At 36.9% G+C, this 23502-nt stretch overlaps 5 protein-coding genes and 1 pseudogene across 11 annotated transcripts; 5 read left to right on the plus strand and 1 right to left on the minus strand.

Moving 5' to 3' along the window:
* Window positions 1-289: 289 nt before the first annotated feature.
* Window positions 290-1411, minus strand: LOC18587814 (EG45-like domain containing protein). Its single transcript, XM_007011828.3, has 3 exons — window positions 1229-1411; window positions 604-880; window positions 290-496 (listed from the first exon to the last, which is right to left on the minus strand). The coding sequence occupies exons 1-3, from the start codon at window positions 1338-1340 to the stop codon at window positions 490-492; spliced, it is 396 nt and encodes a 131-aa protein (XP_007011890.2). The 5' UTR covers window positions 1341-1411; the 3' UTR covers window positions 290-489.
* Window positions 1412-3732: 2321 nt separating this feature from the next.
* On the plus strand, window positions 3733-4388 carry LOC18587815 (uncharacterized). The gene is made up of 2 exons (XM_007011829.3): window positions 3733-3957; window positions 4031-4388. The coding sequence occupies exons 1-2, from the start codon at window positions 3807-3809 to the stop codon at window positions 4276-4278; spliced, it is 399 nt and encodes a 132-aa protein (XP_007011891.1). The 5' UTR covers window positions 3733-3806; the 3' UTR covers window positions 4279-4388.
* Window positions 4389-8329: 3941 nt separating this feature from the next.
* On the plus strand, window positions 8330-10231 carry LOC18587816 (shikimate O-hydroxycinnamoyltransferase-like). 2 transcript variants are annotated; one of them, XM_018126617.2, is made up of 3 exons: window positions 8330-8483; window positions 8674-9093; window positions 9181-10231. In XM_018126617.2, exons 2-3 carry the CDS (start codon window positions 8683-8685, stop codon window positions 10066-10068), a joined length of 1299 nt encoding a protein of 432 aa, XP_017982106.2. In that variant the 5' UTR covers window positions 8330-8483; window positions 8674-8682; the 3' UTR covers window positions 10069-10231. The 2 variants fall into 2 exon arrangements, with proteins under 2 accessions (XP_017982106.2, XP_088666358.1); XM_088810232.1 differs by having other exon boundaries at window positions 8352-8483; window positions 8670-9093.
* Window positions 10232-12365: 2134 nt separating this feature from the next.
* On the plus strand, window positions 12366-14869 carry LOC18587817 (shikimate O-hydroxycinnamoyltransferase-like; annotated as a pseudogene). The gene is made up of 5 exons (XR_016028454.1): window positions 12366-12928; window positions 13068-13147; window positions 13237-13594; window positions 13745-13798; window positions 13981-14869. The product of XR_016028454.1 is annotated as a shikimate O-hydroxycinnamoyltransferase-like (transcript).
* A 37-nt stretch (window positions 14870-14906) lies between these two features.
* LOC18587818 (hydroxycinnamoyl CoA quinate transferase-like) lies at window positions 14907-17562 on the plus strand. 4 transcript variants are annotated; one of them, XM_018128374.2, is made up of 4 exons: window positions 15119-15334; window positions 15917-16027; window positions 16148-16337; window positions 16486-17562. In XM_018128374.2, coding segments are annotated over exons 1-4 (1242 nt in total). In that variant the 5' UTR covers window positions 15119-15332; the 3' UTR covers window positions 17425-17562. The 4 variants fall into 4 exon arrangements, with proteins under 4 accessions (XP_088666227.1, XP_017983863.2, XP_017983862.2 ...); XM_088810101.1 differs by lacking the exon at window positions 15119-15334 and adding an exon at window positions 14907-15047 and having other exon boundaries at window positions 15917-16337; XM_018128373.2 differs by having other exon boundaries at window positions 15917-16337.
* A 3723-nt stretch (window positions 17563-21285) lies between these two features.
* On the plus strand, window positions 21286-23241 carry LOC18587819 (hydroxycinnamoyl CoA quinate transferase-like). Of its 2 annotated transcripts, XM_018128376.2 has the most exons (3): window positions 21286-21546; window positions 21609-22028; window positions 22191-23241. In XM_018128376.2, the coding sequence occupies exons 2-3, from the start codon at window positions 21618-21620 to the stop codon at window positions 23127-23129; spliced, it is 1350 nt and encodes a 449-aa protein (XP_017983865.2). In that variant the 5' UTR covers window positions 21286-21546; window positions 21609-21617; the 3' UTR covers window positions 23130-23241. The 2 variants fall into 2 exon arrangements, with proteins under 2 accessions (XP_017983865.2, XP_088665503.1); XM_088809377.1 differs by having other exon boundaries at window positions 21476-22028.
* The last annotated feature ends 261 nt before the right edge of the window (window positions 23242-23502 follow it).

The raw sequence follows: 23502 nt of genomic DNA on the forward strand, positions 1-23502 counted from the left end.
CTTCTTTGAGTATAATCATGACATACAGTTAAACAGAATTCCATGCTGAGAGCGCAGAGTTCATCTCTTTCTGCTATCATTTTGCAGGGTTTGGATTAATCTGGCTTACTAGTTTTCTCAAAATTATCAGCTTGACAATGTTCTGCTTTTGGTTCTTGATAACACAACTTTGTTTCAAACTTGGAAATTGAAATTGATTTAATAGTTTCTTTTTTTATCTTGTTCCTTAAAACTTGTTGGAGATTGAGATTTATCTCTCTGCTACCCCTTTCCGAGATCATCAGGAACGTAGCCTACAAAAAAAACAAGGCTTTATTTGAATGGTGATATATTCTTATTAATCTTGGCAATGGCTCTGAAATACAGAACCAACAACACCTGATAGTTCACTTTATTCGAGTAATACAGAGTGATAATCTTCAATTTTTTTTGTGTTCATGGCTGCAAGGGATCCTAAGGTAGATGCTCTTCAACTCTAGCAAAGTTCCTTCAAATCCTGCAAAACAGAAAGGCAAAAAAGAGAATCATATATTCATTTCATGTGTTATTTTGATGCTTGAGAGTATAATTCATCAAAAAATTTGAAGGATCGTAATTCATTACTGTGCATATTCAACATTAATTCTGGCATCAAATTTCGAGATGGCTACGAAGGCTTTGTTTGACAGCTGCATAGTTGCGGGGCAAGGATCCTCCGTACAACGATCAACAACCTCCACAACTATGGATCTAGCCTTGCATGGCCTCTTTGGGCCGCTGATGCACCGTATCCTGTACTTCCTACCACATGATGCTCCATTATCCCATAACCCATCACTCACCGCAGCAAAGAGCCCACCCGGAGGGAACTGATCCTCGTTGTAGCCATTGCATTTGGTTGCTTCATTGATTTAAGACAGATCAATTCATAAAGGAAACAAAGAATATTACGATTCCAAGATGACGAATATAAGCAGGAAAAATGATGATTTGCACTTTCGAACATGCCACAGAAAGGGGAAAAGGCACCTTTTAAAAGACATAGTTTACATTATTTGCGTGCAAAAACTAACCTGCCAAACATGATTAAAGAAATTACTTAACTTAACCTAATGATTGGTTAAGTTTGAGGAAGCCTTGGATACTATATCACGTACCCTTTAGTCCTTTTGGAATCAATGCTTCAAATGCATGGCCAAGAGCAGTGAATATAAGATGCAAAACGAAAAAGGGTAGTGTTTCTACTTACGCAAGTATGGAGGATCATACGCCTTGGCCGTCCCAACATCCCCTAAAACACAAATTACATAAAAAACTATGCAATACAACAACAAAGTTTGCAGCAGCATTGTTGACCTCATTTCTTTCTAGCTTTGGCTCTACTATGTCTGTATCTCTTTTGACTCGCTTTCTTTGTCATGGGAAAAATTCCCTCTCGCAACCCTCTATTTATACTTCGCATTGAAGCATGCCTGAATTGTGATTGTTGCAGTTGACGTAGTGTTTTACTCTAATTTGACTCTTTTTTTATGTGGGTAGTTGCGTGGCTGTGGCACATAGATTAACATCACGAGTGCTATCACTTTGAAAGTTCTTTTCTTTTCTGATAAATACACGGTCCTCATTTCCTGTTTCATTGCTGGTTTTCCATTATATGGTGCATCAGATCATGAGTATCCTGGTAGGACAGTAGGTTTTGGAAGCTTACGGCTGCTAAAGTTGGATTCTAGCACATCAAGTGCCACTGGAACTATAATTATTTGAACAGATAAAAAGATATTGGATGTTGCTTTCTTTGAAGAGTTTCACATGCTGAATTTGGTTTTAGAAGTGATAAAACCAGAAGGTGAGACACACGAACCTGCATTATCTACATCTAAAAAGCAGTCAACCCTTTGTTATTTCCTCGTTTCTTTGTTCAGCAATTGCCTTTCAAACTGCCCAACTTTGCATTCTCTCCTATGTTTATTTGATACCAAATCATCATCCTCCTCTAGTGATACGACCACAAAGCAATCAAAAAGCTTGTGCAAGTTAAATGATGAGAAGCCACGATCTAGAATAGTGGTCTGCTATTCAATGATATGAAGAGTTTTTTATTGCGCATGGGAATTGAAACCTGATCTGGATACATGTCACTTTACTCACTTCGGCTACTTGCATTCCTGGAAAAAATAATGGATTCTTTCTACCGGCCTCAATAGAAAATTGATTCTTGTTCGATCTTTGCTTATCAGATAACTATTCTGCCACTAACTCTACTTAAGATAACCCCAAGATTACTAAGTTACAAGGTAGCAACAGGTGTTGTTTTCTAGTTCACTCATTTCATAGCCAACTTTGGTACACGATTACATGTACAGATATGGCCAAGCATGATCAGCTCCAAGGTCCTGTTTGGTAATAAAGACCGAAGGAAAGAGTGAAAAGGTTATAAAAATATCTTATTCACAAATACAGGAAGGGAGATGTGACCGGGGTGCGCAGTACAATATTTTCTTGATCACACATGGAATTGTCAAAAAAGGGATGCTCCTTCATGTTATTTTCATGGTGTTCTTCATCTTCATAACAAATCGAATGTCAAGCAAAGTGACCATTCATGTATTGACTAATTACCTAACCATCCATTTTCAACCAGTGAAGTTAGAATTTTTATCCCATGAAACAGGCAGCAGAAAGGGAAAGCAAAGTATAGAACCCTGAAGCATCAAAGCCTAAGTCTCCTTGCACTAGCTCAGATGGTGTGGGCGGTAATTTTGACAAAAACCCAAAACATCAAAGCTTATCTAATAAATAAATTTCTATGCTAAGGGGAAGACCTTTCAACCACATTATTCTATATACTAAAGATTGGCTTTGAAAATTTGCACTATGTGATGTATAGACGATTGAACAATAATACTAATATTTTTCGAACTAGAATAATTAAAAGAAATTGCTTTTTTCTAAGTGTAGGAACAAAATTAGATAGGCACCCGATTCCCTCTGATCTTCATCTTATTAAGGAAAAAGTGCGATTAAACAATCTCAATAAAGGTGAATTATTGGATTCTTTGAAATGGAAAACAAAAAAGGGCCTCCTTTATTCTTCTATTTCTACCTTTTTCCTTCTGGCATTCGTCAAAAGCATATGCTTACAGGACCACCGCCCCAGTTAGGGCATATATATATCCTTTCTCTTTCCGCCATTTTTTATGAAAAGAAAAAGAACGGGGAAATTGAAGATTTTTAAAATTGAAAAAACATAATCATTAATTCAAATGATACAGTTCATTTTATAACACGTGATGCTGACGTGGTATGTTGTTATGTTATAGTGAATAGTAATGTGACATGATGATGTGATCACTTAATAGTTTATTTTTTACATTAATATCACCTTAATGTAAAAATAACAAAAATCATTTTAATTAATAATAATCAATTATAAAAATTTATTTATTTCAAAATTAAAATATAAAAATTTGATTAAATATAATAAAAAAATAAAAATTTATTTAAATTATATCAAATTACAAATATACCAATGTAATTACCCGACAATGGCTTTTTAATGTCTTCGATTGCCTTGGGATTCCTTTTGGAATTAGTATCCTATCACATGCTTGATAATTAAAAGTTGCTTTAAGGTACCTTTACCCCCTAATTAAATCAAACATTAATATTAAGCATAACCCTTTTTCCTTTTTCTTGTGGTCAAGAAAGTATTCATTTCCCTTCACGATTCTTTATAAATAATCACCCAAATGTAAGGTAACAATTCAAAGGGAGCCTAAAATTGGAGAGCCAGAAGATCTCCCTGATTCGTTCTCCTGTCATCTGGAATGAAGAGAAGAGTTGTTCAATGGCTCTTCTTCATCACTTGTTGCAACGCCCTCTTACACTCCTTTTGTGAAAGTAGTGCTTTCACCTCACCAGACGCTGCAGCTCATGATGGTATCAAGCCGCCATTGATGAAGGAAAAACAACCCAAGAGTAAGCTTTCGACATTAATATATATACATATTATCATAAATATTGTTAATTAATTAATCCATATTTTTGGCAGATGTATATAGGAGTCAAAGAACGTTTAAGGATTTACATGAAGCACTTTACTTGAGGGACGTTCGGGAAGAAAAGGAAGTTATTGATCACAACAAGAAAGGGAAGGGAACTTATGGCGGTGGAGATCTTCTTCGTCCTCGTAGCAAGAGGAGTGGAGCAAACTCTTTTCTACTAAAACCCTCTTCCCTCCTCTCAGTTGTGCTTAGATATGGGACACTTGGGTTGCTCTCTTCTATGTTCTTGTACTGATAGTTTGGTGGTGATGCAGTGATGCTTACTTCTCCCAAATAGGGTCTTAAGTGTTAAGTTTGGCTTTGATTTTTAATGACAAATGTTAATGAAATGTTGTTTATAGTAAATAGCAGACAGTTAAATGTGATAAACTTTTAATGTATTAAGTGAAAATATTTTGATTTAAATAATATAAAAAAATCTCTTAAATTATTATATTTTATTGTCCAGGAGACTTCTAATCTTTGTATTTACACAAACTTTAAACTCTTTAATGAAAAATTAATCTTAATCATACTTAATGTTAATCGATATTTTTTATCTAAGTCATCATATGATAATTTTTTTCACTCAATCCAAATTTATATATTATATATTACTGTTAAAACAGTGAAGATGCAATGGGACCCATCAACTAGGTAGGCAGCAAAGCCTCTCATTACGTCTGCGTACATTGCCGAGTAGGCAATATAGTACATTAGAGTGCACCAAGAAACTACAGCGCAAGTATTCACTCATGACCGAGCTACAACCTAAATGATATAAGAAGACAGCAGCTATCTGCAAATGTGTTTCCCTCTCCCTCATCTTGTGCACAATAAATACATCCCCAACGGATTGAATTAGTGCATCGATTTCATTGAAAATAGTCCATTTGTTCCAAGACCTCGTATCGACATTATACACCAATGAAAAAGCTACCAAGGAGTCGGACTCAATGATAAGTTTCTTAGTGCCTACAAATGGGGACAAAAGAGAATAGCTACAGGGCATGTCTGATCGTCGTGGTCTCTGCATAATAGGAGTCCTGAATGCCTAGGGTCCCAAATTTACACCAATAATATACCTATCAAAGTCGTGTAGACCCCCCATATTCTATAAGCTCATGCTTGTATCTCGTGTTGAGACTTTTGAACTCTTGGGGCGTGATACTTATCTTGGTAGAACCATCAACATTAAATTTGAACTCGACTATACCAAAGGGCTGTCATGATATATCAAGGCATTTGTGCAATGAGGCACAGCTTATGCAATGTGTAACCATGTTGGATACCATTTCAAGTACTATGTAATGTCGTGACGTGCGGGTCCGGGAACCCGCCTGCCAGACGCGGACGAAAATTAAAATCTGGTTAGGAGTCGCCATCAATCTTTTTTATCTAAAGTGTGATTGATCACTTATTAACCCGATTCTTAATCGACGGAGTCCTAAGTTAATTTTAAGTCCGTCGAAAGAACGAGAACTGGTCCACGTTTTTTTTTAGAGATGGGTTCGGGAGTGCGGTTACGCACGGAGAAGGGTTAGCACCTCCGTGACGCCCGTTCTACGAACGGTACCATTTAATCTTAAGTTATCTTAATATAGCCTTTTCTTAGTTTAATCCCTATTTTATTAATTAAATTTTTATTGAATTGCCAAACTGAGTTTTTCACTTGGTTTTACATATGCATATGATGCAAGCGTAGAATGATGTCGTGACTTGTTTATTTTAAATGATGGAGTCGGTAATCTTTTATTAAAAAATTATTCGAAGACCATCCCAACGCTTTGGTGAAGTCTCGAAATCCTCCTCACCTAGAGATATCCCCGGAAGAACTCGTCTCTACAAGCTCCTCGGGGAAATCCCATCATCGGGATTCCCGCGCCATTTGCAAAATAAGAGTGGCATGCAATGACAGTATACAATGATGATATCTATATGCACGCGTTTATTGATTGTTTTAAAAAAATTGGTTATTTATTATTTATTTTTTGTTTATATATATACTTTATTTTTTGTTTTCTATTTAAATCCATATTTGTTGTTGGTCAATTTTTTTACCTGATTACAAAGCTTATCTAATAAATAATTAATTAATTTTTAAACGATTGGATTAACTTTATTTAGTAATATTAATTCGAATGTAACAAAATTTTCCTAGATATATTGTTTTCTAACAATGACTATTTGACTTAATGGGTTTTGAAATTTAGAGTTCAGATTTATCCCGATACTTCGGTGAAAATTCGTCTCGAACTTCGCACCCGAAAAACATCCACCCGAAAGAGGCAACTCTTTGCCCCTTTTTGGTGGTAATACTCAAATATTTGTTCCAATTATATTATTTATTATTTATTATTATTTATTTATTTTTCACTTATTATTATTATTATTTATTATTTTATTATTTTATTTTTTATCTTTTATTATTTTTTTTATTTTTTTTAAAAAATATAATATAATATATACATATATATATACATTTGCATCATGCATTATTATTATTATTATTATTATTTTTTGCAAACCTCCAAATATATTTATAATATTAATATTTTTTGTTATTATTTACATATTTTTATTAAAGCTAAGCAAACAATTAAGATAAACTAGATAAGCCCAAAGCAATAAGCCACATTCACAAGCAATGGGTAAGGCCTCACCTTGCTTGGGCTAGAAAGATGGCCCAAGTTGTGTGGGCTGCATTGAGGTCTCCCTAGCCTGCTTCCTTGGTCCGCCTGGCCCTCTCCTAAACGCACCGTTTTGAGGCTCTAGGGACTCCCTCAAACGACGTCGTTTTGGCGTCGACCTTTTGAATTTTTCCCTCTGTTGAAACGACGTCGTTTTAGGCCCTAAACTCGAGTATATAAATCCCGTTTTCGTCATTTCCTCTCATTTTCAGACTTCAGTTTCTTTCTCTAGCCGCATCCTCTCCCTTCTCTCTAGAAAAAGTCTCCCTTCTTTGCCGGCGTCGGCGTCCCGTCTTCTCTTCCCCAAATCTCTCGCCGGCTTCCTCGGACCCTCTCTTGAACGCACCTCTTCCCTTCCGATCGACGGATCGGACACCCCTTTTGCCTTCGGTTGGCGATGACCCAAACAAGTTCAGGCTTTCTCCCGCCGGTGACCGGCACTCCACATATCCCTTTCCCTTCACCACTCACCGATCTCTCTCCCTCAAACCGAAACAAATCTCCGGTTGAAACCCTCGATCGAATTTTTTCTTTTTGATTTTCTTGATTTTTTCTTTTTGTGGTTAGGTAGTTGCTGGTAGATCTAGGATTTTTTTTTTGTTTGCTTCATTTTTATTTTTTTTTGTTCTTTGCAGGTAACCTTTAAAGAGCCGGGTTGTCCAAAAATTTGGACAACCCGGTGATGGGGTTCTGGCACCCCTTGGAGTTGGTGGTCAGAACCCCCATCACGCGTAGTGGATGGGGGACGGGATATATATATTTTTATTATTATTATTTTTTTTTAGGTGTCTACATGTAACTACACCAGCTATCATATAATCACGACAAATATCACGTTATTTAATAGTTAAGTCATGTCATATGTTATTTGAACAATAAATATTAACTAACATTAATCATTGACTTGTTAATTTTTAGGCCTACTTGTCTCCATGCTCTCCACAGAAGCAATCAAAGGTGAATATCGCTCCCATAGCCATCAGGTCCTACCTACATTTAATGCACCTTGGATTTTTTTTTTTTTGGCCTCCCTAAATATAGAAATAGTTGCTTAATTATCTTTAAATATGGCCTCTGCAATGCTTGGTTTATGTTGTTTTGGCTGATATTTAATTACTTTTTCCGTTTCTAGTCTGAACTTCTGTTCCTTAATTGATTGCCTTCATTTATCCTTTTCTTTTCCAATCTTCTGTCAATTGTTGTATTTATATAAAAAAAAAATGGAAAAGAAAAGTAATGGTAGTTGGGACATCTGGTGGCTTTGAGTTCCAACTCATGCATGGCTTAAGACCCCCAAATGCCAGTGTTGAGGCTTTGCTTTCGAAATTTGGAACACATAATGTACAACCAGGTGAAATTGTGTGTTTCCTTGTTCCTTCCTCCATCAAGTCGATTACTTTGATCATTGACTTGTTAATTTTAAGCCCCTAATACCTTTCTTTAACCCATCATCACTCTCAACTAGACCTTAATTTTGGATAATTAATCAATCTTATCAGTTTCAGAACGTGGATGACCAAGACCAAAAATATCTTCACAGTAAATTTCTGGGACTTACTCTGATTAAATCAATAATGTAAGTCTACGTCTAAACTGTCCTCCCAACCACATGTACCTTAATCCCTCCTTGTGAGTCTATAAAGAGACGTAGACTTCTGACTACTTGTAAGTTCAAAACTCCTTAATCTTGCCTTGTTCTCGAAGTCCTTACTTCGCAGGACTATCCTGTTTATCTTTTAGAATTGTCATATTCTCCTCGTACTAGCTTGAGGTATGGGCACTTTTCTTCTCCTATCGTACATATATGAATGTCTAACTACTTTCTGTAAATAGAAAAAGTTTATGATATGAAATAGAGATTACAAAATTGAGTTTGGTTTGATTAAAATTGAGGCTTTTTTATTTCTTAGTCTTCAATCTAATTGATTAGCAAAGCTATTATGTTTGTTACTTTGAGGTAGGGACTAGAAATGGAGATTACTACAAAGAAATCGACCATGGTGTATCCTGCTGAAGAGACACAGAAACATCGGCTATGGAGCTCAAACTTAGAACTACTGATGACACTGCATCATGTCCCTACGGTGTACTTCTTCAGACCAAACGGTTCTTCCAATTTCTTTAATGCTCAAGTGCTTATGGAGGCTTTAAGCAAGGTTCTCGTTCCATTCTACCCCATGGCTGGGAGGTTGGCAAGGGATGAAAAGGGAAGAGTTGAGATAAATTGCAACGCGGAGGGAGCTTTATTCGTCGAGGCTGAAACTGATGTTGTGATAGATGACTTGATTGGGGATACCATTCGCAGTTCAGAGCTTTGGCGATTAGTTCCCACGGTCGACTATGCAGCAGATATTTCCTCGTATCCACTCACTTTGTTACAGGTACACACTTTTCGAAAATTAGTCTTAAGCTTTGACTGCTTCAAATACTAAAAAGTTCAATGGTTTGAATGTTGTAAATTTTCGTAGGTGACAAAATTCAAGTGTGGAGGAGTTTGTCTTGGGATCGGATTACAACACACGTTGGCAGACGGTCCAGCTGGGATTCATTTCATCAACAGTTGGGCTGAATCGGCACGAGGTCTTCCCCTTAGTGCCGAACCTCACATTGATAGGTCTCTCCTTCGAGCTCGAGACCCGCCAACTCCCACATTTCACCATGTGGAGTACGACCCACCTCTTTCCATGAACACTGATCAAGAACCCCAATCAGATCCTGAAACAACCGTGTCCATCTTCAAACTCACACGAGACCAGCTCAACACCTTGAAAGACAAGGCAAACAAAGACGGAAATGCTGGCAACTACAGCACTTATAACAGCCTGGCGGCGCATATATGGCGTTGCGTGAGTAAAGCACGATGCCTTGCGGATGATCAACCGACCAAGCTATACATTCCAATTGACGGGCGGTCCAGATTGCGTCCACCTCTCCCACCCGGCTATCTCGGAAACGTTATCTTCATGGCTGCAACGATTGTTCCAAACGGTGATATCCAATCAGAGTCATTTCCGGATACCGCAAAGAGAATCCAGACAATATTGAAGCGAATGGACGATGAATACCTAAGGTCGGCTATCGACCACATGGAAACAGTGCCGAACGTAAGGGCTCCGGTGCTAGGAGCCCGAGGCTTCCAATGCCCAAATCTGTGCATCAACAGTTGGGTGCGGTTGCCTATCTATGAAGCAGATTTCGGATGGGGTTGTCCCATTTGGCTAGGTCCAGCCAAAGGCTCCCAAGACGGAAAGACATACGTTCTACCAAGCCCTGTTAAGGATGGGAGCTTGTCACTGGCCACATGCTTAGACACCGCTCACATGAAAAAGTTCGGGCAGCTTCTTTATGAAATCTAAGAACCCTATGTTCAGTCCAACAGGCAAAAAATAAGAGGAAAATTTCCATAGAACGAAAGCAGCCCTAGACGAAATCTAATATGTACGATTTTGCTTCTTTTGTTAATGTGGTTTTGTGTTTGATTTTGGCAACATAAATAACCTCGTCATTGGTTTGTTTTCCTATGCTGTCTTGGATTGGTTTTTAATACTTTTTAATCTTTTAGACAGGTTTGTTGTCCCTTTTCGTCTAAGAGGATGGACCATGCTATATCGGTATAAAATTAATTAATGTTATTTATAATTAATATTTTAATAAATCAATTGTTGAATTTAAGAATTTATTTATTCTCATTACGTCCGTAAAATTTCGAATCAATCTAATATGGTTCTAATATTATTTTTTCAAAACATATTTAACAATTAAAAGTATCAAATACATAATTAGATGTTTTTAATTAATTTAAAATTAATTCCTCATAATTATTTCAACATCGATATAAGTGAATACATTCATGATTCGCATGCAAGGGGCTTACAATACAAATACGATCTATAATCAATTGTTGAGTATGAAATTAATTCATTTATTTTTAATTGATAATTTTTGACAAATTTTTACCTTGAAAATGTTAACTGTTTTTGGTCTTCTATGGCATTGAGTTTTTTAATGTAAAGAATCAAAACAAGATCTATAAAAAAAAAATGTAACAAGATTTTATGTACACCAATTGATGTGATGGAGCCTACATCAGCAGTGCAAGACTTTTGTTTCATCAAAATATCCATCTAATCAAATTTCAACAAATAGATTTGCATTAATTATAGAAGCCAACTGCCTTTTATTGATATATATAAAGTTAAAATCAATTACTATCACTTGATTAAAGACATTTTATGATTTTTTTTTATAATTTATGTCATGCGATAAAAGAGTTGAAAATTCGTTTGTCTACTTTTTGCAGTGAACGGGTGAGTTTGTCATAGAGGCATGCATTGATTATTTAACCCCGAAGGTTCTCGTTTGTGATGTTTGTCATAAATTAAGGCATGGGCCCCTAAACACTTGCCATCCTTTTCTGCTTTCCACACTTCAGACAAGTGGGCAAATAGCATTCTCGTAGAGGAGTTTTGATGGTTGGAATGTGAGGCTGTGGATGTGCGGATCATCTCCTGAATCTTACGAAACTGATCTCGTAGAGCCTTTTGCCTTTCGGAAATCAATGAGTAAGAGACGTGTTTCTTCTGCCTGTACTCATTGAATCGTACCTGTAAACGAAAGGAGTAGGTAAGTAATTTAGAGAATTAACCCCATGCTTATTAACTGGCTGCAATTTGTATTAACATGCAGCGCGTGTTAGCCCTCATTGCCTCCCAATTAATGTCACGTCGGGAAACGTTCAAGTTTGGTGGAAGCGTTAAGGTGGAGAGAAAGAGAGAAAGACAGTCAGACAGAGATCCGTTCTCATCAGAGACACCAATGAAATGGTGGGATGTTGGGAGAAGTGGTTGACGAAATTTTGAGGCCTGAACTGATACAACATTTTCCCCCTGCACTGTTGTGTTTGCATGTGATGAATCATTAAAGTATCCAATGAGAGAGAGAGAGAGAAAGAGAACCGAACTGAGAGCATATTTCTTCTGCTTTGTAGTTTATTTCCTTCAAACCTCTTGCACTTGTGCATGTAAAGATTCTTTACAATTGTTTCTTCTTCCCCAACTTTAGCTTGTGCTACCAATAAGACCAACATACCATCAATTACTTATCAGAATAACAACAAAACTCTGAGGACTAAATTTGTACCCAATTACCCCGGAAAGAAGCAAGGAGTGGAGATTGAATGTCATGTTGATACAGGGTTGTCTTATCTTACATGATTGTGGTATGCACAATGTTGTTTCTTGTTTTGGGTTTTGTGTTGGTATATAGCTCATTGGTGTACAGGCTGCCGGAAGTGTGAAGCTTTTTGTGTTCTCAGAGCCTTTTTTTTTTGCAAGCCTTAGGCTTGGGATCTTGGGTGGTATGTTTTGTATATATATATTTTTTGGGTCTGTTGTTTTGTTTATCCTGCATGTTTTTTGCTGTAAGCAGGAAAGAGGCTTTTTCGGGGGTTTTCTGGGTAGGCTCTATTGTAGTGTTTTTCTTCTTGATCTGGTGCATATTTAGGATGGTAGACTGAGTTGCGTAGGGAATGCCTGTCAAAGAATTAACGTTGCAGGTTTACCTTCAGATTACTTTGTTGAGCGTCTGCTGTTTTGGGATGTAATTTTCTAAGGAGAAGAATTTATTCCCCTCCTTAATGAATACGTTCTGAATACCTTTAAAAAAAAAAGAAGTGAGGAAGGGCATTGGGTTTGGGCCTGTTTGGAAAGAGGGAAGGGAGACTTTACTTGTGGAGATTTTGTGACAATAGTTTTGATTTAGATGATAAGGGGTGGGAGGTAGGTTTCTTGTTTCACATTGGTCATATTTATCTATCATGTCAGACCCATAATAATTGTGGACAGAAACTTTTCAGAAAAAACCAAAAGGCCCTTCGACTAGCTTTTGTCCACGTGCTATTGAGGAAAAAAAAGGCAATGGAGACGGAAGAAAACTCTGATGAACGATTTAACAAGTCTTGGTCTTTTTCTTGTCAGTAGTTTTGTATACTTATTCATATACTATATACGTACAATTCATTGCTATGGCCATGGGATGGCTCATGGCTAAACCACATTGTATGAAAAAGCTTTCGAAGGGTACATCAAAAAACCAATCCCTTACTTGATGCAAATGGGCTCAGTGAAGAAGTTGGATAACGTGTTAGTGGACTTGCTTCTACTGGGTTTGTTGAGGGAATATTTGAATTCCAACTAGGGCTCAACCATTATCTTCAGTGTTTGTTTTTTTATTTGAAATTTAATAAATTAAATCATTTAACTTTATTTAATCATTCCCCTAGCACTGCATTGGGCTGCTTTATTAATTTAATAATCTTGTTCTTATCGTAATTGTTATTTATTTATGTTTTATGAAGGTACTTGTGTGTTCACCACCGATCCGGAAAACCTTGACTAAGTGCCCGGTGAACACTGTTGCCCTCTACCATATTACAAGGTAAGGATAGTAATCTTCTGCTTGACGTCCATGTCCTTTTTTTAATTTATACAGATTCATTGAAGTTTCTCTAAGTTGATTCATTATAGGTGTAAAGATGGAGATTATGATAAAAGGGTCAACCATGGTACGACCTGCTCAAGACACTCGCAAACGAAGCCTATGGATATCTAACTTTGGACCTGGTGAATATAAGAGTCCATATTCGTACTGTATACTTCTACAAGCCAAATGGTTCTTCTAATTTCTTTCAGGCGCAACTGCGATGAAAATGGAAGGCTTGAAATTACATGCAATGAAGAGGGAGTATTATTCATGGAAGCTGAAACTGCTTCTGTTATGGATGACTTGATTCAAGATTTCGGGGATTCTTCAGAGGTATCGCAGCTAGTTCCTATAGTCGATTATCCAGGAGGAATATCTTCTTATCCACTTCTCTTGTTGCAGGTAAGAGCAATCATCAAACAAAATCTCGGTTTCCAAGTTTTGTTGAATTATTCTAATCCTTATTCTATTACCTATAGCTTTTTTGAGTGTACAAATTACTTAATCCTATAAGACTAAATTTGATTTTGTCACCCCTATCTATATTTCCAGGTGTACAGGGGAGATTCTTTTCTTTTGCTGATTCTGAGTATGAATATTGGTTGTGTAAGTGTTTTTGGTTTTGGCTGTAGCTTTGTTTCTTTATGAATGAATTCTGCTTTTCAAAAAAAAAAAAAATAGTTAAATTGTGTCAAAGTTATTTACTGTTAGTGAGACAACTATGGAATGCCACATGTTGGCTGCATGCATCAGCATGTATGGCATTGATGTAACATTAATTTTACTAGGTAGCTCAATTCAAATGCGGAGGAGTCTGTCTTGGAGTTGGATTTCAACATACCTTAGGGGATGGTTTATCTGCTCTTCATTTCATCAATAGTTGGGCTGACACAACACGAGGCTTGACTCCTAGCATTACGCCACACAATGATCGAACTCTTCTGCAGGCTCGGGTGCCCCCAACTCCTACATTTCACCATGTCGAGTACGACCCTCCTCCATATTTGAACAATTCAGCTTCCACTTCAGAATATCAATCACACCTTAAGCCATCAGCCGTATCTATATTTAAACTCACGGTCGATCAGCTAAACACCCTAAAAGCCAAACCAAATGAAAATGGAGACTCCACAAAATATAGTACTTACAAAATCCTACCTGCACATTTATGGCGTTGTGCAAGCAAAGTAAGAGGACTTTCAGATGATCAAGAAACCAAGATATCGATACCAGTTAACGGACGATCAAGATTGCATCCTCCTCTCCCACCAGGCTATTTCGGCAATGCAATCTTACTTGCTACACCGATTGTTCTGGCTGGTGATCTCCAATTAGAACCATTAATAGACACTGTAAAGAGAATCCATGAATTAATCAGTAATACAGGTCGATGATGAGTACGTGAGATCAGCACTTGATTACATAGAAAAGGTGTCTGATGTCAAAACACATGCTTTTGCATGTCCAAACATCGATATTGTTAGTTGGATGTGGTTGCCTGTATATGAAGCAGATTTCGGTTGGGGTCGTCCCATATACATGAGGCCGGCCAAGATCAGCCAAGAAGGAAAAATTTGCATACTACCAAGTCCAACGGGTGATGGGAGCCTGTTTCTGGCGACATGCTTGGAAGCTTCTCACATTGAACTCTTCGCAAAACTTCTGTATGAATTCTAACAAAATGTTGAAGGATGCCAGCACCCTTGTGGCCTAAATGCAGGATTTCGACCTGTATTGGGCTAGACGTGGATAGTTGTGGAAAAGAAGAGTAGCTTTTCTTCAATAAGAAGAGAACGAAATTATTGAAAGTCCATGGGGATGCCAAATCCACATTGTCCGAAAAAGCTTTTGAAAGGTATATGAAGAAACAACCCTTATTTAATGTCTTCTGTTTATGTCCTTGTAATGAACTTCTTTTTCACCCCCATCTTTGCCAGAGCATCAGCAAAGCTATTTGCTTCTCTAAAAACGTGTTTGAAGCAAACTCCCTGGATAATCTCTTCCAACCTATGGATCTCCGCAAATAAGTTCCAATACCAACTTTTTTTAACCTTGGCTCTAGCTGCTGCCTCCTTAGCAATCTCCATCAGCAGCTGATCCTCTTCTCCACATATGAAGCCTACTTGTTTGCCAATTGACCATGTAATTTCCGCCTCATCCCTAATTACTTCATTTCTATTTTCGAAATCCCCGTTCGTTAGGAACTCATTCACCACTGCCTCATTCCTTTTCTAGTTCTTTCCCCTTTTAGTTTTCCTCCTTTTTTTCTTGAATTTCTCGAGTTTGGTCCCCCTATTTCTCATCAATTTCCCTTCTACCTTCCCCCCACATAATCTCCATTTTCTCGGTTTCTCGCTCTTGTTTTCTCCCTTTTCTCTCTCCCAGTCCTCCTTTTCTGCCTCCGTCTCCGAATAAAATCCCTCTCCTTTTTTAATTTGGCTTCCTTTCCCTGAGCTTGTGGCCTCATTCAATATTTATATATATCTTTTCATTTCATATGTTGTCTTGTGCTTATTTCCTCAGCTTTGGGTCAAAACTAAAGCCATCAAACGACCAAATTTCACCACACCACCGTAACTAACACCTCTGCTTCCCTTTCCTGGTGGTTTTCAACAAGGAGAGACTTTTCAAGATTTTGAGCTTTGGGTTTCCTTTTAAATACAACTTACAAAGGTAGACCCTTCTACGAGATAGTATTAAGAGTGAACTTATTTATCATTGCAGGAATCGTGAGGAGATGAAGACTACCATTAATGGATCAACCATGGTACGCCCAGCTCGAGACACGCCAAATCGACGTCTGTGGAACTCGAATCTGGACCTGGTGATATCAAGGTATCATGTTACCTCGGTGTGTTTCTACAAATCCTATGCTTCTTCCAATTTCTTTGACACCCAATTGCTTAAGGAGTCTTTGAGTAACATTCTCGTCCCGTTCTATCCCATGGCTGGGAGATTGGGATATGATGAAAACGGAAGACTCGAGATCGTCTGCAACGCGGAGGGAGTATTATTCATTGAGGCTGAAACCGCTACTACCATAGATGACTTGGGCGATTTTGCACCACGCTCGAAACTTGGGCAGCTGGTTCCAACAGTCGACTATTCTGGAGATATCTCTTCTTTTCCACTCGTTCTGTTACAGGTACAAATCTTCACTTAGTGACAGATTATTTCTAGTTTCAATATCTTTTATAGGTCATCCTTTCTTTTTCAAGTAGAGTCTGCAAATTTTGTCGTTGCAACACTATTCAAGATAAACAATAAGAAATCTCATGTGTATATTTTGCTAGGTGACAAGCTTCAAACATGGAGGGGTTTGTCTTGGTGCTGCATTTCAACATACTTTGGTGGATGCGCGATCTGTCATTTGTTTCATGAAAAGTTGGTCTAACATAACCCGAGGCCTACCCATTAATGTTACCCCATTCATTGACCGCACCCTTCTCCGAGGCCGGTTGCCACCAGCTCCTGCATTTCACCATGTTGAATACGATCCATCTCCTCCCTTGAACACATCTATTTCAACTCAGAATTGTCAAGCTGGTCCCAAACCTTCATCTACATCTATTTTCAAAATCACTGCTGATCAGCTGAAGACCTTAGAATCCAAGGCAACCATGAATTGCAACACAACAAAAGCAAATCGTAGCACATACCACGTCCTGACTGCACATATATGGCGTTGCGTGTGCAAAGCGAGGGGCCTCTCGGATGATCAAGTGACCAAGTTATACATTCCAATCGATGGACGGTCCAAATTACATCCACCTATTCCACCAGGCTACCTTGGCAATGTTATCTTCATAGCTGCAACAACTGCTCTATCAGGTGTTCTCCAATCCGAACCATTTGCGGATACAATACAAAGAATCAACAGAACGGTAAAACGGATGGACGACAAGTATATGAGATCAGCTCTTGAATACATAGAAAGTGTGCCTGATATGGAAACTCTTGTGCGAGGAGCACATACTTTTCAGTCCCCGAACCTCAACATCAATGGCTGGATGCGACTTCCGGTATATGCTGCAGATTTCGGATGGGGTCGGCCCATGCACGTGGGCTTGGCAAATGTCATCGACGAAGGACAAATATATATCATACCAAGCCCGGTTGATGATGGGAGCTTGTCATTGGTGGTTTGCTTGGAGACATCCCACATGAAACACTTTAAGAAGTCTCTTTACGATTTCTTATTGCCATTTGAGAAAATCAATTCTCGCTATTAGTTTGTTCTCCCTATCATTATGTACCTTTGGAAAGCAGAGGCTTTCCTTTCAAGAAGATTTGGTCAAGACGGGTAATTTGCTTGTGGTAAATCATGGACTGATGATGTTTGAAACCTAATCGCATCATGAAAGTTGTCACCTAGTTTTCTTTTCCCTTTCTCACTTTTTCATCTTCAACAGTCCATCATCACAGGACGAAGTTTAGAGATTAATCACTTAAGTAAGTAAATGAATTCGGAAGCACGCAATTATTTGTTGATGTGCAAAAGGCAACAACACTATCTTGAGAAAACTCCATATATGTTTGGTTGTGTCTTTCCTACTTTTGTTAATGTCATTTTGCGTTTGATTTTGGCTAACTCCATACATTGGACTGAACCAAGGCCGCTATTTAAAAATTGAATGTCATCCCCAGCGTCAACTGCAAAATTAAAACCCGTCCCTGGCGTCAAGACAAAGAAACCTGTCCGAATTCACACATGACCAACGGCGAGAAAACCAGCTCAGCACGTAATTCCTGTCTGAACCATAATCGCTAATCACGTCCAGATGAAGAATTACATATCATCGCGTCCAATGATGCTGTCCGCAAACGCACGTGTCCAAGTCCAATATTCTCGCCCAGCAACGTCCAAGCAGAGACTTCAGCTGGAAACCAGACCCACTAAAAAGATTGAATTTGTATCCAGACGAGATAGAGTCCAAGTCAAAACTCTACCCCACCCAGATATCCCTCAATTCAAACTGCCGGTCAAATAAACCGCTAGGACCCAACTTTAATCAAAGTCCTAACGCGCTGAATACAATTCAAATCCAAACTCCACAAGCAGCGTACAATCAGGAAACCTAAATCCTCCCTGGCAACATGGACAGCTGGAGGGATCCTTTACAAACACAAACGGCTGTCCAATTAAAATTTCAGATAATTAAACCAAACAATTGAACTAGTTCCTCTTGCCTATCAACTCCATCTTTAGCAAGTAAATCAGCATCACCATTAGCAGCTCTCATGGTATGAATTAGCTGTCGACGATTAATCAATTTCTGAAGACAATTAATTTGTACCATGCACAGTCTAAACCTTCATGGTATTTTTGAAAGATTATTTAATTAAATTACTGTATTCTTTAAGTTACTTTCAATTCATAAATTTAATTGTGATTATCTTATAAATTCAGTGAACAGTATAAATGTTTCTCCGATAGTCGTGATCTTTACAAAATTAGCATCACACATGCTTCTCTGAATTTAAATCTCCTTGTTTTTGTTTTTTAAATTTAAAAACAAAAGCAAGATTGAATTTTTTTTTTTGGAACTTATTCTAACTCTTGAGGAAACGATATCTTCTTTTGGGTATGGTTGAAGAGCTTGTTCAGTTTTGGCTTGAAACCCAGAGGAAAACACCAGAAAGAAAGCTAGCTGGAGAGAATATTTTCTTCACATCTCTTTCTCTCTCCTTATCTTCATTGTAACAAGAAGCATGATGATATATATAGCGAGGAAGAAATAAAAAGGAAAAAGGTCAGGTTAGTCATAGAAGGGCAGGTGCATGCATGAAAACATTCATCATACATATTTTTCTTAAAGACATCGACTTTAAGAGATTGTGTAATAATCAATTAATCAAATCAAATGTTTCGTGTTTGTCTTTTATTTTTCTTTTTATTGTCTGGCTGACATTATATGAATTTTATAAATTTTGATAATTGGGATGTAAGGATGTCCTAATGACCTTTTCACTAAGGTGTATGGAGACTGCTGCTCTTCACTGCTTTTACATTGGGAATGGGTACTCCAAAGAAACCTGGGGTTCTCCACAGCTTTGTGCTCTTTCGTGCTCTGCTATCATTGCTAGAAATCTGTCAGGGCTCCCCAAGAGCATCGCCACTCAATTATCAGGCCTTCAACAAGGATCACAACGGCAGCCGCATTCCCTGTAGTCCTCAAAAGCCAGAAAATTGCCTGACCAGTGCCCCGCCGGCGGAGAAGTACCGACGAGGTTGTAACAAGATCAATGGATGTCGATCGTAAAGGTAACGACCTAACAGAAACAGATCAATAGAAGGAAAAAATTGATGCTGGAATAAGCAACAAATCATAAGGATGCTTCTATTTTTTTTTTCTCTTTCACATTTTTTTTCTAAATTTTTAGCCAAATATAAAAAAACCTTAAACTATTTTGTAAAAATTTAAATAAATTTTTATATTTTATTACCTTAAATTAAATTTTTATATTTTATTTTAAATTAAATTAATATTTATGATTAATTATTGATTTGATCAAAATATTATTTGTTATTTTATGTCGCGTGATATTAATATGGTATATTAAAATATTATAATTAATTATTACATGATATATTAATTTAGAATGATAATATAATCATGTGATATTTTTTACTTGTTATATTAATGTCATGTCAATATCATATGAATGTAAAATCACAAGTGATATTTTTATTAATTATAATTAATCAATCATTGATTATAAAAATTTATTTGACTCAAATACAAATACGAGACCTAATTAAACTCAATCAAAAAATAAAAATTTACTAATTATAATTAATTAATTATTAATTATAAGAGTTTATTTGACGTAAATAAAAGTATAAAATTTTATTAAACTCAATAAAAAAATAAAAATTTATGTAAATATTTTTAAATAATTTAGAAATTATTTAAATATTACGTCAAATTTATATCAAAATTATTTTTTATTTTTTTACTTTTAATAATTAGGATTTTATTCTTTTTCTAATGATTTTTTGACATGACCGTTGCAGATATTGACTACTGAGGCTTTGCCGAAGGGCTCACCTAGACTACCGACGATTGAACCCTCGAACAAGCCTGCAGTTAGCATTGTGAGATCATTGAATCGACGGTCTGTTTATGCAAAGATTTAACTTGATCCAACTCGATCTAAGTCTCTCTATCTATGATTTGTGATCTTGATGTGTAATATTGTTGTTATTCAAATATTGTTAAATCAAGAGAGAATATTTTTTTTAAAAATTTATTATGTAATTTTTTTTATTTTTTTTATATTTTAAATTTTAAAAAATTTAAAAATTAAAATATTTTTTTATTTGTTATTTATCAAATAGATTTAAATTTAATTGGTTATCATAAATAGTTTTCAATGTAATCTTTTAATTTCATAAAGCAATTAAAAAATTAACTATCAAATAATTTAATTTTTTATTTAAATTTTTAATATTTTTTTATAATAGCGGTGGTTGATAGCAATTTAGTTTATTTGCTTACAACTTTGGTATTTCTGACAATATGATTACGACGTTTTTGTCAGTGGTATCAAATTTGACTGGTGTAAATAATAAATAAAATTTTATAATTAATAATTTAATTAATTTATTATTAATTAAAATATTATTTATTACCAAGAAAACAACGATGACTAATTATTTTTATTTTGAGTATCAGATTATGTCCACATGTCAAAAATATAATTTAAAACTAATGCTAGCCTGCCATTGCTGACAAAACTTGGACATTGAACTCTTTGAAAAAGAAAATATGGCAGCACCCTGACGATTTTTACCTTGTTTTGTGGGAAAAATATCAACATAATGTGACTGGATATTTTTGGACACATTACTCTTTGTTAATCAAATGTACAAATTAATTGCAAGTTTTCTTCTTCAAGTATTAAATCGATAATTGAATTATAATTCGGATATTAACTATGTAATTAAAAATTTTGATTATCATTAAAAAATACTAAGATTTGTTTGATGTTTAACTAGTCCGTCATAAAGGATGGTGGAACTAACTATCGGCGGCACTTAAAAATAGGTTAAATTTCTTTTAATTTGAAGTATAATGCCTTTATTTTATAATCTTTAGTGGCTCCACAAATAATTGTTGTGAGTGCGTACAATTTTCCTACAGACACTGATTATCTTTTCTTGATTTCAATACTCCTCCTTCCTCGTGTGGATGAAGGAGAGAAAAGGTCAAAAAGCAAGAAGCTGTTTCCAAGTTCCAAGTCACTTTCATGCATCTCATAGATCTTGAATTGAAACTGTAATCCATTCAACAAGGAAACTTTTCAAGATTTTGAGATTTGGGTGTCCTGTTAAGTACAACTGTACAAAGGTAGGCCACTTATCTTCCCTTCTACGAGAGATTATAGAGACTGAACTTAGAAATCATTGCAGGAAGAGGAGATGAAGATTACCATCAATGGATCAACCATGGTACGCCCAGCTCGAGACACGCCAAATCGACGCCTGTGGAACTCGAATTTGGACCTGGTAATATCCAGGTATCATGTTGCCTTGGTGTACTTCTTCTACAAATCCGATGGTTCTTCCAATTTCTTTGACACCCAATTGCTTAAGGAGTCTCTGAGTAACCTTCTCGTCCCGTTCTATCCCATGGCTGGGAGATTGGGATATGATGAAAATGGAAGACTCGAGATAGTCTGCAACGCTGAGGGAGTATTATTCATAGAGTCTGAAACTGCTGCTACCTTAGATGACTTGGGCGATTTTGCACCGAGTTCGAAACTTCGGCAGCTGGTTCCAACAGTCGACTATTCTGGAGATATCTCTTCTTTTCCACTCGTTTTGTTACAGGTACAAGTCTTCACCTAACAATAATTGAAGTATGGCTATCACCTAGTGACAGACTATTACTGGTCTTTGGTTAATTCAATATCTTTTATGGGTTTTCTTTTCTTTTTCAATTAGAGTCTTCAATTATTGTCCCTACAACAGTATTCAAGTATATTTTGCTAGGTGACAAGCTTCAAACATGGAGGGGTTAGTCTTGGTGCTGCATTTCAACATACTTTGGTGGATGGGTCATCAGTCTGTTATTTCATGAACAGTTGGTCTAACACAACCCGAGGCTTATCCATTACTGTTACCCCATCCATTGACCGCACCCTTCTCCGAGCCCGGGTGCCATCAGCTCCTGCATTTCACCATGTCGAATACGATCAATCTCCTCCCTTGAACACATCTATTTCAGCTCTGAATTCTCAAGTTGGTCCTAAACCTTCATCTACTTCTATTTTCAAAATCACTGCCGATCAGCTGAAAACCTTAAAATCCAAGGCAACCATGAATGGCAACACGACAAAAACAAATCGTACCACATACGATATCCTGACTGCACACGTATGGCGTTGCGTGTGCAAAGCTAGGGGCCTCTCGGATGATCAAGCAACCAAGTTGTACATTCCAATCGATGGACGGTCCAAACTACATCCACCTCTCCCACCAGGCTACCTTGGCAACGTGATCTTCATAGCTGCAACGACTGCTCTATCAGGTGACCTCCAATCCGAACCATTTGCGGATACAATACAAAGAATCAACAGAATGGTAAAACGGATGGACGACAAGTATATGAGATCAGCTCTTGACTACATAGAAAGTGTACCTGATATGAAAACTCTTATGCGAGGAGCACATACTTTTCAGTCCCCGAACCTTTCTATCAATAGCTGGATGCGGCTTCCGTTATATGCTGCAGATTTCGGATGGGGTCGCCCCATGCACGTGGGGTTGGCAAATGTAATCCACGAAGGAAAGATATGTATAGTACCAAGCCCGGTTGATGATGGGAGCTTGTCGTTGGTGGTATGCTTGGAGACATCCCATATGAAACAGTTTGAGAAGTGTCTTTATGATTTCTTACTGCCATTTGCAAAACTAAATGCTCGTTATTAATTTGTTTTCCCTAGTATACTGTAACTTTGAGAAGCTCCTTTATATGATTTCTGTATTTCTGTTAAATCCATGCTTCTGCAATAGAGATTTCCTTTCACTGATTGGCCAAACATCTATGAGAGTCGAAAAAGCAAGCCCCATGACAGAAATAACCGCAAATTACACAGGTTTATACTTTACAGGGTAAATTAACTTACAAATCTTTGTTAATGGGGATTAAAAAATGATCAGAAAGATTTTGTCAAGAAGAGTAATTTGGGTGTTGTAAATCCTAGACTAATGATCTTTGTGACTTAATCACATCATGAAAGTTCCGCCTACTCCGTTTTCTCTCTTTTGTCTTTTCCTTTTCTTTGGCCAAGGGGGGAAAACA

This window comes from Theobroma cacao, chromosome 9, assembly GCF_053813885.1.
Source record: "Theobroma cacao isolate CCN51 chromosome 9, ASM5381388v1, whole genome shotgun sequence".
Classification (NCBI taxonomy): Eukaryota; Viridiplantae; Streptophyta; class Magnoliopsida; order Malvales; family Malvaceae; genus Theobroma; species Theobroma cacao.

What these genes read in the sequence shown, in the direction of transcription:
- LOC18587815 (XM_007011829.3), top strand. Translation starts at nt 3,807, where the DNA reads ATGAAGAGAAGAGTTGTTCAATGGCTCTTCTTCATCACTTGTTGCAAC. An exon ending in GAAGGAAAAACAACCCAAGA is followed by an intron (nt 3,958 to 4,030) that starts GTAAGCTTTCGA and finishes TATTTTTGGCAG; the next exon opens with ATGTATATAGGAGTCAAAGA.
- LOC18587814 (XM_007011828.3), bottom strand. Translation starts at nt 1,340, where the DNA reads ATGAGGTCAACAATGCTGCTGCAAACTTTGTTGTTGTATTGCATAGTT. An exon ending in GTATGATCCTCCATACTTGC is followed by an intron (nt 881 to 1,228) that starts GTAAGTAGAAAC and finishes AAATCAATGAAG; the next exon opens with CAACCAAATGCAATGGCTAC.
- LOC18587816 (XM_018126617.2), top strand. Translation starts at nt 8,683, where the DNA reads ATGGAGATTACTACAAAGAAATCGACCATGGTGTATCCTGCTGAAGAG. An exon ending in ATCCACTCACTTTGTTACAG is followed by an intron (nt 9,094 to 9,180) that starts GTACACACTTTT and finishes AAATTTTCGTAG; the next exon opens with GTGACAAAATTCAAGTGTGG.
- LOC18587818 (XM_018128373.2), top strand. An exon ending in TTCCACTCGTTCTGTTACAG is followed by an intron (nt 16,338 to 16,485) that starts GTACAAATCTTC and finishes ATATTTTGCTAG; the next exon opens with GTGACAAGCTTCAAACATGG.
- LOC18587819 (XM_018128376.2), top strand. Translation starts at nt 21,618, where the DNA reads ATGAAGATTACCATCAATGGATCAACCATGGTACGCCCAGCTCGAGAC. An exon ending in TTCCACTCGTTTTGTTACAG is followed by an intron (nt 22,029 to 22,190) that starts GTACAAGTCTTC and finishes ATATTTTGCTAG; the next exon opens with GTGACAAGCTTCAAACATGG.